The 16,004-nt window shown below is 47.8% G+C and overlaps 1 protein-coding gene across 5 annotated transcripts in view; it reads right to left on the bottom strand.

Annotated features, from left to right (window-relative positions):
- LOC140709950 (uncharacterized) overlaps positions 1-16,004 on the bottom strand; it is a 97,764-nt gene that overhangs the window by 12,416 nt on the left and 69,344 nt on the right. For all 5 annotated transcript variants that reach the window (XM_073010509.1, XM_073010510.1, XM_073010508.1 and 2 more), the window contains 8 exons: positions 13,170-13,262; positions 10,021-10,085; positions 9,209-9,233; positions 6,965-7,062; positions 6,175-6,199; positions 4,239-4,306; positions 3,715-3,739; positions 466-537 (listed from right to left, as the gene is read on the bottom strand). In XM_073010509.1, the coding sequence (XP_072866610.1) occupies positions 466-537; positions 3,715-3,739; positions 4,239-4,306; positions 6,175-6,199; positions 6,965-7,062; positions 9,209-9,233; positions 10,021-10,085; positions 13,170-13,262 (471 nt within the window). The remainder of the gene's footprint in view (positions 1-465; positions 538-3,714; positions 3,740-4,238; positions 4,307-6,174; positions 6,200-6,964; positions 7,063-9,208; positions 9,234-10,020; positions 10,086-13,169; positions 13,263-16,004) is intronic.

The raw sequence follows: 16,004 nt of genomic DNA, 5'->3' as shown, positions 1-16,004 counted from the left end.
AGAGGAAGAGGATGGACTCCTGCCACCTCCTGGCACATGCAGAAAGGACTTTGTGTCCAGGGCCACATAGCATCTGTGAGGGGCTGCATCCCACCCCACTCCCCACACAGCACTCAATGCCACACCCGCATACTCATCTCTTCTCCATTCACAAAGGACACTGCCGCCCCCATCCCCCCCCAAAACCCAGGGCTTTGGTGTTTGCTGTGGCACTGGCAGGGGAGATCTGGCCTTCTGGAAAAGGTCGTCTTGTACACCAGAGAAGGAATCATGGGGACGAGCAGAGCACACATGATGCCCATAAAAACAAAACTCCTACCACTTTCTCATTCAGATGCAGAAAGAACAAACTGCACCTCTCCACCCATTTCCTTTTATATTTGCTGACTTCACAGCTCCCAGCCGAGGCTCCAAAGCCCAGGTGTAACCCGGCTACCCCCAAGAACCCTGTGCCACGGGCCCCACCTGAAGCATCTCCACCACTTGCAAAGTCTTTGTCATGATGGGTTTCAGAAAAGTTGCTGTCCTCAGAGCTTCCTATAGAGACATAAACATCAGAGAAGGGTGACGTCAGAGTGACTCACCCAGCACTTCTGCTCCACGCACAGCCACAGTGGATGACACCAGGTGCCCTGCTCCATCCTCCATGATCTCAGACTCTCCTTGGGCTCTGTGGACTCAGCTGTGAGCCTTCAGGTGAGACGGAAAACCTGAAGAATCCCCCTTCACCCCTTCAACTCCACTGGTCCATTATGGCTCTCAGCTCCACTCTGGGAACCCTGAATTTCCAGCATAGATGCACACGTGTTGATTTAGCAGAGTGCAGTCAACAGAACCTGGATCAGCCTCAGGGCAGCTGGCCCAGAGAACATTCTGGGAGGATGGCAGCGCTCTCTGCAGTTTAAGCTTTGGGATACCGGGTACTCGAAGCATGGCTCTTGAGAGGAGGTTCTGAATTTTTAATTTTATTTCTTGAAATTTATTTAAATATAAATAAGCACGGATGCTACTGAGGCCCACACTAAAACGCACAAGTTTAAAGAGCTAAGATGAGAAAGGCACGGCTCCCCTCCCCTGGTGCTTCCTGGCAGAGTACCTTGCTGCTCTGATCTGGGCATCCAAGGATGGGTGCTTCCCCGGCACATGCACAAGAAGCAGGTCCTGTGAGGCCCGGGGGTGCTAACACATGGAGGACAGCAGCCTGGTCCAGAGGGCTCCTCGGCAGGGGCACGCTTGTGACAGAGAATGAGCCTCCTCTGCAAACACTGTCCAGACAGGAGCGCAGGAGGCAAGCGGGGACATCTATCCTGGATGGGACCCCATTCAGACCCCTGGGTTCATGTGGGGCTCAACAGACTGCACGGCGTGAGCGGGAGAGCTTTTCACACGTGAGCTGGATCTCAGCACAGGGCTGTTTGCGTTAGAACATCACTGTAGCCCAGAAAAGGTGCTCAGGGCTGAGCTCTGAGATGAGAAGGAATGAGACGGACACAGTCCCTGCGCTCCCAGTAACCAGTCATGGTCAGGATTCCTCCAGCCAGGAGGGAGAAAATACAGACTTTAGGAATGAGGATTTCAAGACAATCTCAGAGAAACTCTCAAAATGATGTCTTATGGGTTATACAAAAGAGTCACATGGTGTCATTACCACCAATAGACAGAGAGATAAAGAAGACATGGGGAAAAGAAAGTTCCTCTCGCTGGGTGCCTAGATAGACTGCCAGGCAGTGCTCAGACCAGCCATGAAGTCCAGGCTGTGCTCCTTCCCCCTCAGATGGGGTCTGAACATCCTGGCTGGACCCAGGGCATAACATTCACTGACTCTCCTAAACTTCCAAACTTGGGTTCCCCTCATGCCTTCCTTCTCCCGCGCAAAATCATGTTCCTTTTCAGGCCCAGGCTGAGGCTGTGCCCTGCTCTCTCTCTCATGGAGCCCACTGGGCAGCCGGCCATATATTCTTAGAACCTCAGTATTGGTAACATTGATTTGTACCTTTAATCAAACACCACAGTAGGTCCCCTCAGTGCCCCAGACAAACTGATCTGGAAATTAAATGACTAGGGGAATTCCGTTATGAGGACATAGGTTCTGGGACACGTTAGGGACATTTTAAAATCATGCAGCCTCCCTGTGTTGAGAAGCGGGGAAAATGCCGTCACCCACAGAGCAAACCACCTTGACTTGCTTTTGCACAACCCTTCGGAAGCAAACAAGAACCTTTATCAAGCGTGGGTTCAACGAGGACATCATGGAGCCTCTGCTGTCCTACAACTGAGTGCGTCTTTCCTCGCCTTGCAATGCGTGAGCCACCCTCCATCCTGCTAGGAGGAAGGCAAGGGCTCACCCTGCCTCTCAGACCCACGGGCACACCCCATGGTTCCCTTGCCCTGTTGCTGTGTTTCCCTTGCCCTGTTGCCCTGTTGCCCCTTTCTGGGGCAAATAAGAGACATTTTAAAATCACACAGCCTCATTCTATTGAAAAGTAGGAAAAACACTGTCACCTACGCAGCAATCCAAATGACATATAAGAAGTTTCTACCAAACGCACACTCCAAAGAAACTCAAACCAGAGTTGGCTCATCTTAGATTCATATGGACTGAAACCAACCACCTTGACTTGTTTTTTGCACAGGCCTTCAGAGGCCAAGAAGAACCCTTGTCAACAGTGGGGGCAACGGGAGCATCACGGAGCCTCTGCTGTCCCACAGCTGTTTGTCTTTCCCCACCCAAGTCACGAGCCACCCTCCATCCTGCTAGGAGGAAGGCAGGTGCTCACCCTGCCACTCGGACCCTCGGGCACACCCCTTGGTTCTCTTGTCCTGTTGCTGTGCTTCCTGAGCCGAACACACACAAACCATGACTAGGCTGAGTGCTGCAGGCTGAGCCTCTACATGACCCCGGCATTACCTGTTCTCGGCCACGTTATCTGATGGTCAATATGAGGCTGCAATGGAGAGTCCAGTGATTTCACCCCAACCCTGCCTGCAGGCTCCTCTTTTCTCAGTCTTCTACCAAAACTGGCTGTGGCATGGGGCTGCCCCAGGGTCTCCCTGCACAGGAAGGAGCCCTGATCCACTCCCTGCTAAAGATGGATCGTGGAGGATCAATTCTGAAGGCTTTAGTAGAAAAGGCTTTTGAAGGAGAGAAGTGGCAACAGTGAGGTATCATGACCCCTCCAATGCCAGGAGGAAATAGGAAGGCCTGTTACCAGGTGAGATTTATTAGAAACTGAGGTTTAGAAGGAAATTCCCAATGAAAAACAAAAAAAAGAATTAGCAGAGATACTGAAAACATTTTTGTTCTATTAGTACCCAGTGAACATTTGCATGGGTGTTGACAGGATTTCCTTTAGGTTAACTAACGTGTCCTTTGCATGCAGTAAACTGCACTCTTTGTAAGATGACGCTTTCAGTGATAATTACCAATGTATATCATCAGGCATCCCCCGACACACACCCAGGCACACTGAGCATCACACCGTATGTATTCACACAGACACTCGCCAGACACGTGCACACAACCAACCCCATCCCACCGACAGAAAACAGAGCTGCTCCCAGGGACTGAAGAGTGTGGCCATCGCTCCTTATCTGAAAAGCCCATTTCTCCCATTCACACCCAGGCTGTCTGTCTATGAAAAAGCCCGTGAGACAGTGACACATTCCTATCATCTGAAATATTCGTCCACACAGGAGACATTCCCCAGTACATACCATTCTCCTGGTCTGCGCAGGTAACCTGTAATAACAGAAAACACATTGCTATTAGCATCAGACCATGCTGTGTCCTGTGTGCACAGATGTCTTGTTCACTTGGTGACATTAGAAAAGCAGATGGGAAACAGTCAAAGGAACCCAAAATAAGAACAGGACCAACCAAATCATGCTAAAAACATTTTTTTGTTTTTTTGGGTTTTTTTTTGTTTTTTTTTTTTTTTGGAGGATGTTTCCTCTAACTCCATGTTGCCTGGCAATTAAGTAATTTTGTTCCAAAGAGAGAATCAAGCTGCTAAGGAAAAAGCTCAGTGCCACTCAGAGAGTGACTGATGCCGTCATTTTCTCCTGCCATCTTAAATCAAACCTCAGTGGGGAACAGACTCGCACTCTAAATTCTCCCTACCAAGGACATTGTATAAGTCACCTATGATACATACGGTCAGATTCTCGTATCTTATTTTAATTCAAGAAGATAAAGCTAAGAAAGTAACTTTTTCATTGACAAAAGCAGGTGGCCTGACCTTCAAATGCTGGGAAGCGTCCTCAGCTGAGCCTTTGTTGCTGTCTTCCAGGGACTCCTCCTTGGAACCTAGGAGGACAAAGAGTGACGGTCAGCGGGTGCAAGGCAGGAGCAGGGAAAAATGGCTTTCTAGCTCCAGGCCACCTCATCAATGTGAAATAATCCATATCGAACAGGACACACCACCCAGGGCAGGCTGTGTGTCCCTGCAGCCTCTCAGGGCTCCTGCCTCCTAATCGGACCTGAGCTCACTTGCCCTCCCTTCCTGAGTCCTTCCAATGTCATTTCCTCCCTAAAATCCACCTGTGGTGCTTCTTTGTGTATCAGTCATTCAGAATATTTTATACTTGGTAAAAAGCAATCTTCCTTCTGAGAGATTTCATTCCAGCCACAATATTCTATATATTCACTAATCTTTTGTGTTAAAGACAATAAAACAAAGCCTTTGAAATACTCAATTATCCTCTTATTTAAAGATAACCCCCACTTAGCAAGTGCCATCTATCCTTGCACTCCACCTTCTCAATGCGATGTCTGTGTGTCGGAGTCCCCTGCTGCTCACACTCACACTGGCTCTGACACTGGGACAGCGCATCATGGGGGCAGCAGGTGGCAGCACTGACCATCTCCAACCCAGCTGTGCCGGAGGTTCCATCAGGGGAGACGGTTGCTAGGCTGATACCCAAGTTGTATCTGGAGACCATATTTGTCTCGATTGTGTTTACTACTCAGCTGAAGCTTTTTTTTTTTTTTTTTTTTTTTTTTTTGATAGAGGCTCTCTGTAACCCAAGCTGGAGTGTGGGGGCATGATCTCTGCTCACTGGAACCTCTGCTTCCTGGGATCAAGTGATCCTCCCAACTGAGCATTCCTGGTAGCTGGGACTACAGGTATGCAACCATGCCCAGGTAATTTTTTGTATTTTTAGTAGATACACGGTTTCATCATGTTGCCTAGGCTGATCTCCAACTGGACTCAAGCGATCCACTTGTCTCAGCCTCTCAAACTACTAGGATTACAGGCGTGAGCCACTGTTCCTGGCCAACTGGAGCGTTTCTAAGGCTTGTGATAATCATGTTATTAAACACAATAGAGCATGTTCCTGAGTATTCCCTGCTTTTCACCATGAGCTGAGAAATGACCCCACCACTACTGCCAGAAGCCTGTGAGCTCGCGCTGTGTGTTTCAAACTAATGATCACACCAAAGTCCAGTGTAAAATGTACCTACTGCTACCCTGGGTTAGGCAACCTTTGAGACCTGCCTACAATGACAGACAGTGTTGGGACCTCTCTAGGCTCTCATCCTTCCACATGCACACACGGATGCCGGAACTCCCTGGACTAATGGTGAGTTATACCAGGGCTGGCTGGTGAATGCACAATAGTCACCCACTGCATCAATCCTTCTCCCATTGCTGAGTTCATATTCGCCTCTTCCATTTAGGAGATCGAGAGCCTGGGAAATTCATCTCTGCACCATCTCTATCTGAGGATGAGGATATTAAATTTACCTTCAGGTACAGCCGTGGTGGAGGATGAATGCATTCATTTATGTGAAGTGTGCAGTGGTGATGCAATTTCTTAGAAACATTGCTCCTTGGGTTGTGCTCTGCACAGGGGAACATGCTTTCTGGGGAAATGCCCACACACTCCCAAAGACATTCCTAATCCCTCCACAAGCACTTTCTCCTCCGTACCTCTGCACCCCAATGAACAACACACTATTCCATCTACATGACAATCCTGCCTCCCCGGACTCGAGTGATGGTCACAGGTCTCAACTGGACTCAGTGTTTTTTATACCAAACTGTCCAAACCTCATTTCTCTCAGGAAGCTCAAACCAAAGTGGCTTCTCCAGCAAAAGCAGGCGAGCAAGTGCCACCTTTTGCAACACTGACGATCTTTTCTTAGCAAAGGAGTGATTCCAGAACACACACCTTTTTCTTCAGGCAGTCCGCCGGCCTGCATTTAGAGAAAGAAAAACACTGTGAGTTTCAGACCATCCTGAGTCCCGTGGGCACAGGTCTTTTCTTCACTTGGTGGCAGTAGAAAGGCAGATGGAAAACAGTGATCAAGTCAAAGGAACACAAAAGAAGGGCAGGAAAAATGGACTTATGCTAAAGTTTCTGGGGGTTTTTGGTTTTTTTGTTTGTTTGTTTTTGTTTTTTTAGACGGAGTCTTGTTCTGTAGCCCAGGCTGGAGTGTGGTGGCATGATCTCTGCTCTCCACAACCTCCACTTCCCGGATTCAAGCAATTCTCCTGTCTCAGCCTCCCGAGTAGCTGGGACTACAGGCACCCGCCACCATGCCCGGCTAATTTTTTGTATTTTTAGTACAGACGGGGTTTCACCATGTTAGCCAGGATGGTCTCGATCTCCTGACCTCATGATCTGCCCGTCTCAGCCTCCCAAAGTGCTGGGATTACAGGCGGGAGCCACCGCGCCCGGCCTAAAGTTTCTCCTGGAGGATGTTTCCTCTCAAGGCCATGTTCCTTGGCAATTAAGTGATTTTGCCCCAAGGAGAAAATCAAGCTGCTGAGGAGAAAGCTCACTGCCGCTCAGTGAGTGGCTGATGCTGTCATTTTCTCCGTCTTAAATCAAACCTTAGTGGGGAACAGACTCACTCAGAATTCCCCCCACCAAGGACACTGTGTAAGTCACCTATGATATATACGGCCAGATTCTCATATCTTATATTAATTCAAGAAGATAAAGCTAAGAAACTAACTTTTTCTGTGACAACAGCAGGTGGCCTGACCTGCCACTGTCGTGGGGCCTCCTCATCTGATTCATAGATGAATTTTTCCACGGGACTCTCCATGGGACCTATGAGGACACAGAGTGACCGTCAGGAGGTGCAGGGGAGGAGCAGGGAAGGCTTTTGATCCCCAGGCCACCCCATCAACATAAAATAGCCCATCTCAAACAGGGCACACCACCCAGGGCAGGCTGTGTGTCCCTGCAGCCTCTCAGGGCTCCTGCCTCCTCATCTGATCCGAGCTCACTTGCCCTCCGTTCCTGTGTTCTTCCAACGTCATTTCCTCCCCAGAATCCACCTGTGCTGCCGCTGTAAATATCATCCCACCTAGCAACCTTTCTTTAAAGAGAAGACTTAATTGTACCCAAAATATTCTAATTATTTCCTCGCCATTTTTGAAGGCAATGAAATAAAGCTTTGAAAATACTCAGTTTTTTTTGGCCGGGCGCGGTGGCTCAAGCCTGTAATCCCAGCACTTTGGGAGGCCAAGACGGGCGGATCACGAGGTCAGGAGATCGAGACCATCCTGGCTAACACGGTGAAACCCCATCTCTACTAAAAAAATACAAAAAAACTAGCCGGGCGAGGTGGCGGTGCCTGTAGTCCCAGCTACTCGGGAGGCTGAGGCAGGAGAATGGCGGGAACCCAGGAGGCGGAGCTTGGAGTAAGCCGAGATTGAGCCACTGCACTCCAGCCTGGGCGACAGAGCGAGACTCCGTCTCCAAAAAAAAAAAAAAAGAAAGAAAAGAAAATACTCAGTTTTCTTCCTATTTAAAGGTAACCCCGATTTAGCACCTGCTATCTGTCCTTCCACTCTCTCTTTTCCATACGTGTGTGTGTCCATGGAGTCTGTTGCTGCTCACACTTACACTGGCTTTGACACTGGGACAGCCTGTCATGCGGGCAGCATGTGGGGGCGCTAACCCTCTCTAACCCAGCTGTTGGAGATTCCAGCAGGGAAGAGGGGGCACCAGGCTGACACCCAACTTGTTTTTGACACCATATTGGGCGCTACTTCTTGGGTGTGTGTGTCACTAAGCTGGAGCATTTCTAAGGCTCGTGGTCATCATGATTTTGGTTTGTTTTTTGTGGCAGGATCTCACTCTGTTTCCCAGATGGGATGCAGTGGCACAATCAGGGCTCACTGAAGACTCCACCTGCCAGGCTAAAGCAATCCTCCAGCCTCAGCCTCCTGAGAAACTGGGACTATAGGAGCACGTCACCACCCCTGGCTAATTTTTGTGTTTTTTGTAGAGATGTGGCTTTACTATGTTGCCCAGGCTGATCTTAAACTCCTGGGCTCAAGTGATCCTCCTGCCTCAACCTCCCAAAGTGCTGGGATTACAGGCATGAGCCTCCCCATTGGGTCCAATCATATCTTTAAATACAATAGGACATATCCCTGATTATTCTCTGCTTTAGAACAGCAGCTGAGAACTGACACCACCTCTGCAGCCAAAAGCCTGTGACTCCCCTATGTGTGTTTCACATGCAGGACCACCCCAAAGTCCACTGTGTTGCTACCCTGCCTTTCGCCATCACTGAGAACATCTTACAGTGCTGGGCAGCGTTGGGATCTCTAGGCTGTTGTGCCTCCACATGCACACACAGATGCTGGAACTCCCTGGTGTGGTGACGAGTTATACCAGGGCCACGTGAGGACTGCGGAGTAGCGGCCCATCACGTCCACCTTTCACCCCTTCCTGAGTTCACATTTGCCTTTTCCATTCAGGAAATTGAGAGCTTGGGAAATTCATCTCTCCACCGTCTCCAATCTGAGGACGGGGGATGTTCAACTAACCTTCTGGTACAGCTGTGGTGAAGGATGAAGTGTTGACTGATGTGGGGATGGAATGTTGTTTCTAGAACATTGATCCTTGGGTCGTGCTTTGCACAGGGGAACATGCTTTCTAGAGAAATGCACACACACTCCCAAAGGCATTCACCATCACTCCACACGGACTCTCTCCTCCATACCTCTCCACCCCGACGTACCCTATTCCTGTTTAAATGACATCACTGCTTCTGGGAACTACAGTGGATGGCCACAGTTGTTGACTAAACTCTTCATTTTTTTACACCAAACCGCCCAAACCTCATTTCCAGCAGGAAGCTCAAACCAGGGTGACTCTCCAGCAAAAGCAGGGAGGAAAGTGTCACCTTTCTCAAAGCTAAGATTTTTCCTTATCAAATGGGAGATCCCAGAGTACGTACTGTATTCCTGAATTGCTGAGAATGTCTGCAGAGAGAAAGGAAAACACTGTGAGGGTCAGACCATGCTGTGTCCTGTGTTCTTGGGACTTTTCTTCACTTGGTGGCATTAGAAAACCGTTTGGGAGGCCAGGCATGGTGGCTCATGCCTGTAATCCCAGCACTTTGGGAGGCCGAGACGGGCAGATCACAAGGTCAGGAGATCAAGACCATCCTGGCTAACATGGTGAAACCCCATTTCTACTAAAAATACAAAAAAAATTAGCCGGGTGTGGTGGCAGGTGCCAGTAGTCCCAGCTACTCAGGAGGCTGAGGCAGGAGAATGGCATGAACCCAGGAGGCAAAGCTTGCAGTGTGGTGAGATCGCGCCACTGCACTCCAGCCTGGGTGACAGAGTGAGAATACATCTCAGAAAAAAAAAAAAAGAAAGAAAGAAAACCGGTTGGGAGATAGTGCTTGAGTCAATGGCCCCAAAATAAAGCCTAGAAGACACTTGTGGAAATGAGTAAGAGTATTACATGAGATTCCCAAAATGATTTTTGGTTGCAGAGTCACTGCTATTTTCAAGAATGCATTTCTCCTGAGGAAAATGCTCTCTGCCATGCAGGGTATCACTAACGCTGTCATCTATGAGTGCCGTCTGGAACAAGTTCCAAGTTGGCAATGAATGGGCTCTCACATACCTCTGCCCACCAAGAAATTCGGTGGCTCATCTGTAAAGTACGTGGTAAAATTTACATATCTTAATTCAGAGAAAATAGAAAGAAACCAAAATAAATGAAATTCGCATCTCAGACAAAGAAAGAAGACTTTACCGAGTGTGCTGCCCGGATCAGGTCCCAGGAAGTCACCGAGGGCCGCTGCCACTCCTGGTGGTAGTCTAGGAAACAGAGTCACTGTCAGCCGTGGGAGCTGCTGAAGGACCTCTGGCAGCCTTGGATGCTGAGCACACAGGGCTGGCGTGTGTGGAGGAGGTGGGCGAGAGCACGGGCTGAGCTGCTCCTGGGCCACCCTCCTTGGTGGTGAAGGAGGCAAAGGACACCATCAGGAGAGCCCTGGGAGACAGAGTCTCGGGTCTGTGGCTAAGCCACCCTCATCACTGTGAAGTAGGCAGTGTTCACACAGGCAGCACACAAATGCAGGAGACATCACTCCAGGACAGGGTCTCATCACAGAAAGAGGCCTGGTAAATATCCTTTATTTTAAAAAAAAAAAGGCACTATGTTTAACATTCCTGAATCTACATATGCTCCTTCTGCACTTATCATCTCTATTATTGGATTTTAAAGCGTTATTGTGGTGAAAAATACACAATATGTGTTATTTTCATTATTAAGTACAGACTTCAGGGCATTAGTTCTATTCACAATGCTGTATAGATAACTAAAAACAGGCCAGGTGCAGTGGCTCACACCTGTAATCCCAGCACTTTGGGAGGCTGAGGTGCAATGGATCACCTGAGGTCAGGAGTTTAAGACAAGCCTGACCAATATGGTGAAACTCCATCCCTAATAAAAATACAAAAATTAGCCAGGCATGGTGGTGGGCACCTGTAGTCGCAGCTTCTAGGAGGCTGAGACAGGAGAATCACTTGAACCTGGGAGGTGGAGGTCGCAGTGAGCCAAGATCGCACCACTGCACTCCAGCCTTGGCAACAGAGCAAGACTTTGTCTTAAACAAACGAACCAACAAAACTAAAAACCATCTTAATTCAGTTTTCTTACCTTCCACCTTAGGAAGCTAGAGAAAAAAACTATAGTGTAATGTAAACCAGACATAAAAATAGAACAAAAAATTATTTGCAGAAATCTTTATAATAGACATGATAAAATAAACAAAACCAAGGGCTGCTTCGTAGGGAAGATAAATAGATTTGATAAACCTCCAGCCAGGCTAACCAACAAGAAAAGCTAGGAGACACAATTTACAAATAATATAAATAAAAGGAAGAATCATTCCTGCTGATCCCATTAATATCAAGCAGATAATAAAGGAATACTTAGAATAACTCTATGCTCACAGATTTGACAACTTAGGTAAAAATAACAAATTCCTTCAAAGGCAGAAACTATATCATAAGTACCCAAAGGAGACTCAGATAATCTAAGTAGGCTTGTATCTATTATAGAAATTGAATCAATAAGAACTTTTTAAGAAATGCACAGGTGGGCCGGGCGCAGTGGCTCACGCCTGTAATCCCAGCACTTTGGGAGGAGGAGGCGGGCGAATCACAAGGTCAGGAGATCGAGACCATCCTGGCTAATGCAGTGAAACCCCATCTCTACTAAAAATATTTTAAAAATTAGCCAGGCATGGTGGCGGGCACCTGTAGTCTCAGCTACTCAGGAGACTGAGGCAGGAGAATGGCATGAACCCAGGAGGTGGATCTTGCAGTGAGCCGAGATCACGCCACCACACTCCAGCCTGGGTGACAAAGCAAGACTCCATCTCAAAAAAAAAAAAAAAAAAAAAAAAAAAAGCACACGTGATTTTACTGAATTCTACCTGATTCTTACAAGGGAAAACATAGTCTTACTATATAAACAACTGACTAAAATTCTAAACATTTACCCAGTTACATTTTGAAATTACGCCCATTGCAAATTCTGCACGAGAATGAGGGCAGCTATATTCGTAATCGCCTGAACTGGAAGCAGCTGAGATACTTTTCAGGCGGTGAGTGCACCAACCCACTTTGTTACATGAACCCAGTGGAATATGATTCATTGATAAAAAATGAGTAAGCAGTTAAGCTACAAAAAGATATGAAAAATCTTGCATGTTGGACAGGCACAGTGGCTCACGCCTGTAATCCCAGCACTTTGGGAGGCCGAGGCGTGTAGATCACGAAGTCAGGAGTTCAAGAGCAGCCTGGCCAAGATGGTGAAACCCCATCTCTACTAAAAATACAAAAACTAGCCGGGTGTGGTGGAGGATGCTTGTAATCCCACCTACTCGGGGGGCCGTGGCAGAGAATTGCTGGAATCCATGAGGCGGAGGTTGCAGTGAGCCGAGATCACGCCACTGCACTCCAGCATGGGTGACAGATTGAGACTCTGTCAAGAAAGGAAAGAAAGAAAGAAAGCAAGAAAGCAAGAAAGCAAGAAAGCAAGAAAGAAAGAAAGGGAGAAAGAGAGAAAGAAAGAGAGAAAGAGAGAAAGACAGAGAGAAAGACAGAAAGGAAGGAAGGAAGGAAGGAAGGAAGGAAGGAAGGAAGGAAGGAAGGAAGGAAGGAAGGAAGGGAGGGAGGGAGGAAGGAAGGGAGGGAAGGAAAGAGAAAAATCTTGCATGTGTATTGCTAAGTGATATCAGTTAGTCGTAAGTGGCTGCATACTTTATGATTCTAATTCTAAGAATTTTGGGAAAGAAAATCTATAGAGGCAGTAAAATAAATGATCTATGGTAGTCAGGGGTCCTAAGAAAAGAAGAAAGGGACTAAGAGGTCCCTTTTGTTGTTGCTGAACACCACCTGGTGAGCCTTACTGCGAACTCTAGACGTTCATTAAGAAGAAGATATCACTGTTGCTTCAGCCACTATAACAAATGCACCACATTCATGTAAGATGTGATCACAAAAAAGATACTGAGGGGTGAGAGTATATGCGAACTTTCTGTAGTATTTCCATTTTCATGTTAATTTACAAGTTTCACAGGATGTCCATTTTGTTTGAAAATGCAGCAACATTTTATCAGGAAGAGTTCCATTTTAGCCAATGTCTAACAATCAGCTAAATATCTAAACCTTGCATTGAGAGGTTCTTTACTATTAAAAGTGAACCAAACTTGAAGTGGAAATACATCTTCCACATTTGCAGGACTAGTGATTGACTAGTACTACGCTAGTCAATTTGCACACATGAAATAAAGAAGATACAGTGTAGCAATGTCAGAGTGGTCTGAAGTGTGGGACACTGAAGAATCTGGAATCCTTATGCCTGCAAGGGTAACTGAATTTCCACGGTACCTGTATGTAGCTGCCCTTCAGGGGGCAAATCAGGATCACGGCGCATATGCGCTCTAAATCTGCGCGTGGATTCCGGTTCATCGGGGCAACAACCTGGGAAATGTATGAAAATAAAGACAGCTGTTGACATCTTGCTGCAGAAGACCATAGAGAAATGAGGAATCGTTTATTCACAGTTCAACCCATTTTGTGTGTTCCCTGAGAACACTGTGCTGTCAGCAAGTTGCGCTTTTCTTTTCTAAATGGGAAATGGGTTAAATCAGGGGTCCCCAACCCCTGGGCCATCGATAGTGTGTGGCCTGTTGGGAACCGGGCTGCACAGCAGGGGGCGAGCAGCCAGCTGGGAGCAAAGCTGCATCTGTATTTACAGCCGCTCCCCATCACTGGCATCAGCGCCTGAGCGCCACCTCCTGGCAGATTAGCCACCGCGTTGGATTCTCATAGAAGTGCAAACCCTACTGTGAGCTGTACAGGCCTCGGATCCAGGCTGCACGCACTTTATGAGAATCTAATGCCTGATGATGGGTCGCTGTCTCCCATCACCCCCACATGGGACTGTCTAGTTGCAGGAGAACAAGCTCAGGGCTCCCATTGATTCTACATTATGGTGAGTTGCAGAATTACTTCATTAATTATTACAATATATTAATAATAAAGTGCACAATAAATGTGCAAGAATCATCCTGAAAGCATCCTTCCCCCCCACCCTGGTCCTTTGAAAAATTATCTTCCATGAAACTGGTCCCTGGTGTCAAAAAGCCTGGAGACCGGCCAGGCGCGGTGGCTCATGCCTATAACCCCACCACTTTGAGAGACCGAGGTGGGCAAATCACGAGGTCAGGAGGTCAAGACCACCCTGGCTAACACCGTGAAACCCCGTCTCTACTAAAAACACAAAAAATTAGCCAGGCGTGGTGGCGGGCACCTGTAGTCCCAGCTACTCGGGAGGCTGAGGCAAGAAAATGGCGTGAACCCAGGAGGCGGAGCTTGCAGTGAGCTGAGAACACGCCACTGCACTCCAGCCTGGGTGACAGAGCAAGACTCCGTCTCAAAAAAAAAAAAAAAAAAAATGCAGGGAACCACTGGGTTCAACATTTGATCCATTGTCCACTGTCACCATCTGCAGAGATAAGCCTTGTGAATCTGAGTTGGGCGTTAGGAAGAATTTGCACTCTGTAATGCACTTAAAACGGTGAAGACCAATTGCGTAGGCAAATCCCTGTACTGAGATAAGGCAAGGTAGAAAGGCAGCAGATGGGAGTGACCAAGCGCACGGGGAACTGGTGCACGAAGGTCTGGGCTCAAGTTCTTATTTGGAAGCTACATGAACTGAGAAGTCCTATAGACCCTTTTGTGCCTCAGTTCCCTCTTCCAAGTGTGGAAATGTTTGTAAAGCCCTATGTTATGTTCTAAGGCTAAAAGTAATTAAATAGAGGTAAAGTCTGAAGAAACTGGGTGCTTCTTGAGTGCCATAAAGTGTTCAATCATTACATGTCTGAAGGAATAAGCCAGGCCCGGCCAGGCGTGGTGACTCATGCCTGTAATCCCAGCACTTTGGGAGGCCAAGGCGGGTGGATCATGAGGTCAGGAGATCGAGACCACCCTGGCTAACATGGTGAAACCCTGTCTCTACTAAAAATACAAAACATTAGCCGGGCAAGGTGGCGGGCACCTGTAGTCCCAGCTACTCGAGAGGCTGAGGCAGGAGAATGGTGTGAACCTGGGAGGCAGGGCTTGCAGTGAGCTGAGATGGCACCACTGCACTCCAACCTGGGCAACAGAGCGAGACTCCATCTCAAAATAAATAAATAAATAAACAAACAAACAAGAATAAGCCAGGCCCGTGACAGTGGTTAATATAGAGAAGGCACTTGAGGGGCTCCAGGGCAGTACAGGATGAAATTTCCTTTCTCCTTCACACGGGCCCGATGCTTTAGAGCTCATGAGAGTTTCTGTTATTTCCTGTGATGCCCACACCAGCCTGGAGAGATGGGCAGGGCAGGGGCTTCTACCCAGAGTTGACAGCTCAGGGAAGTGAAATGAGGGATTTGAAGCGAGTTGCCCAGAGTCACAGCACTCAGGAGTGAGGGATCTGGGACAAGAATGTAGATGGTTTTCTGGGGACAGAGGTCCCTGAACCCCTGAGGCCTCTAAAGCATGGCCTGGACCCTGAACCAGGAGCTCTTTCCACTCCCTTTCTCAACCCTCCTGCCCCAGGTCTCTTCAGGAAGGTGGATGCCTGGAGGTGACTAAGTCCAGAGAAGAGCTCAAATCATTCAAACAAAGCAAAACTTCTGTCTCTAGATTTTCATTCTTCACCTAAAATATGGCACTTGCCTGCAAACAAAGCCTCTCTGATGAACAAATTCAAATGTCTGGCCATCGTTCCCCAGCAGCTTCAAACTGCCAGCTGCCTGGTGGTGAGCACCCCCATGACCGTGACCACCCCAAGGGACCAACGGTCTGCTTGGTCCCCAAGATGGCTCGGAACTCAGAACATTCTAAGCCAACTGCCACCCGATGACTGTGCCAAGAATCAACTTCCCTTCCACTGACCAACCCTGCATGAGCAGTTCACTGAAAATGTGGCCCTCAGGGCTGGTGTTTAAGTGATTTAATGAATTAAATCTGTGACCCCCACTGTCTCACTGACCATCATCTGAGCAACTATCTGAGCAGGACGAACTAAGGCCTGCCTGAGAATGGGCCGTATTTGAATGAAACTTATTGAATAACTTGGAAGTCACACCTGATGAGAAGGGTACTCGAATTTAATGAGACACAGCGTGTGTTCAGTCATGAGTGAATATTGTATTACAGAGAAATGTAAACAGA

The sequence above is a fragment of the Chlorocebus sabaeus genome, chromosome 23 (assembly GCF_047675955.1).
Source record: "Chlorocebus sabaeus isolate Y175 chromosome 23, mChlSab1.0.hap1, whole genome shotgun sequence".
Lineage (NCBI taxonomy): Eukaryota > Metazoa > Chordata > Mammalia > Primates > Cercopithecidae > Chlorocebus > Chlorocebus sabaeus.
Note: the sequence above shows the minus strand (reverse complement) of the source record. Positions and strands in the feature narration are given on the sequence as shown.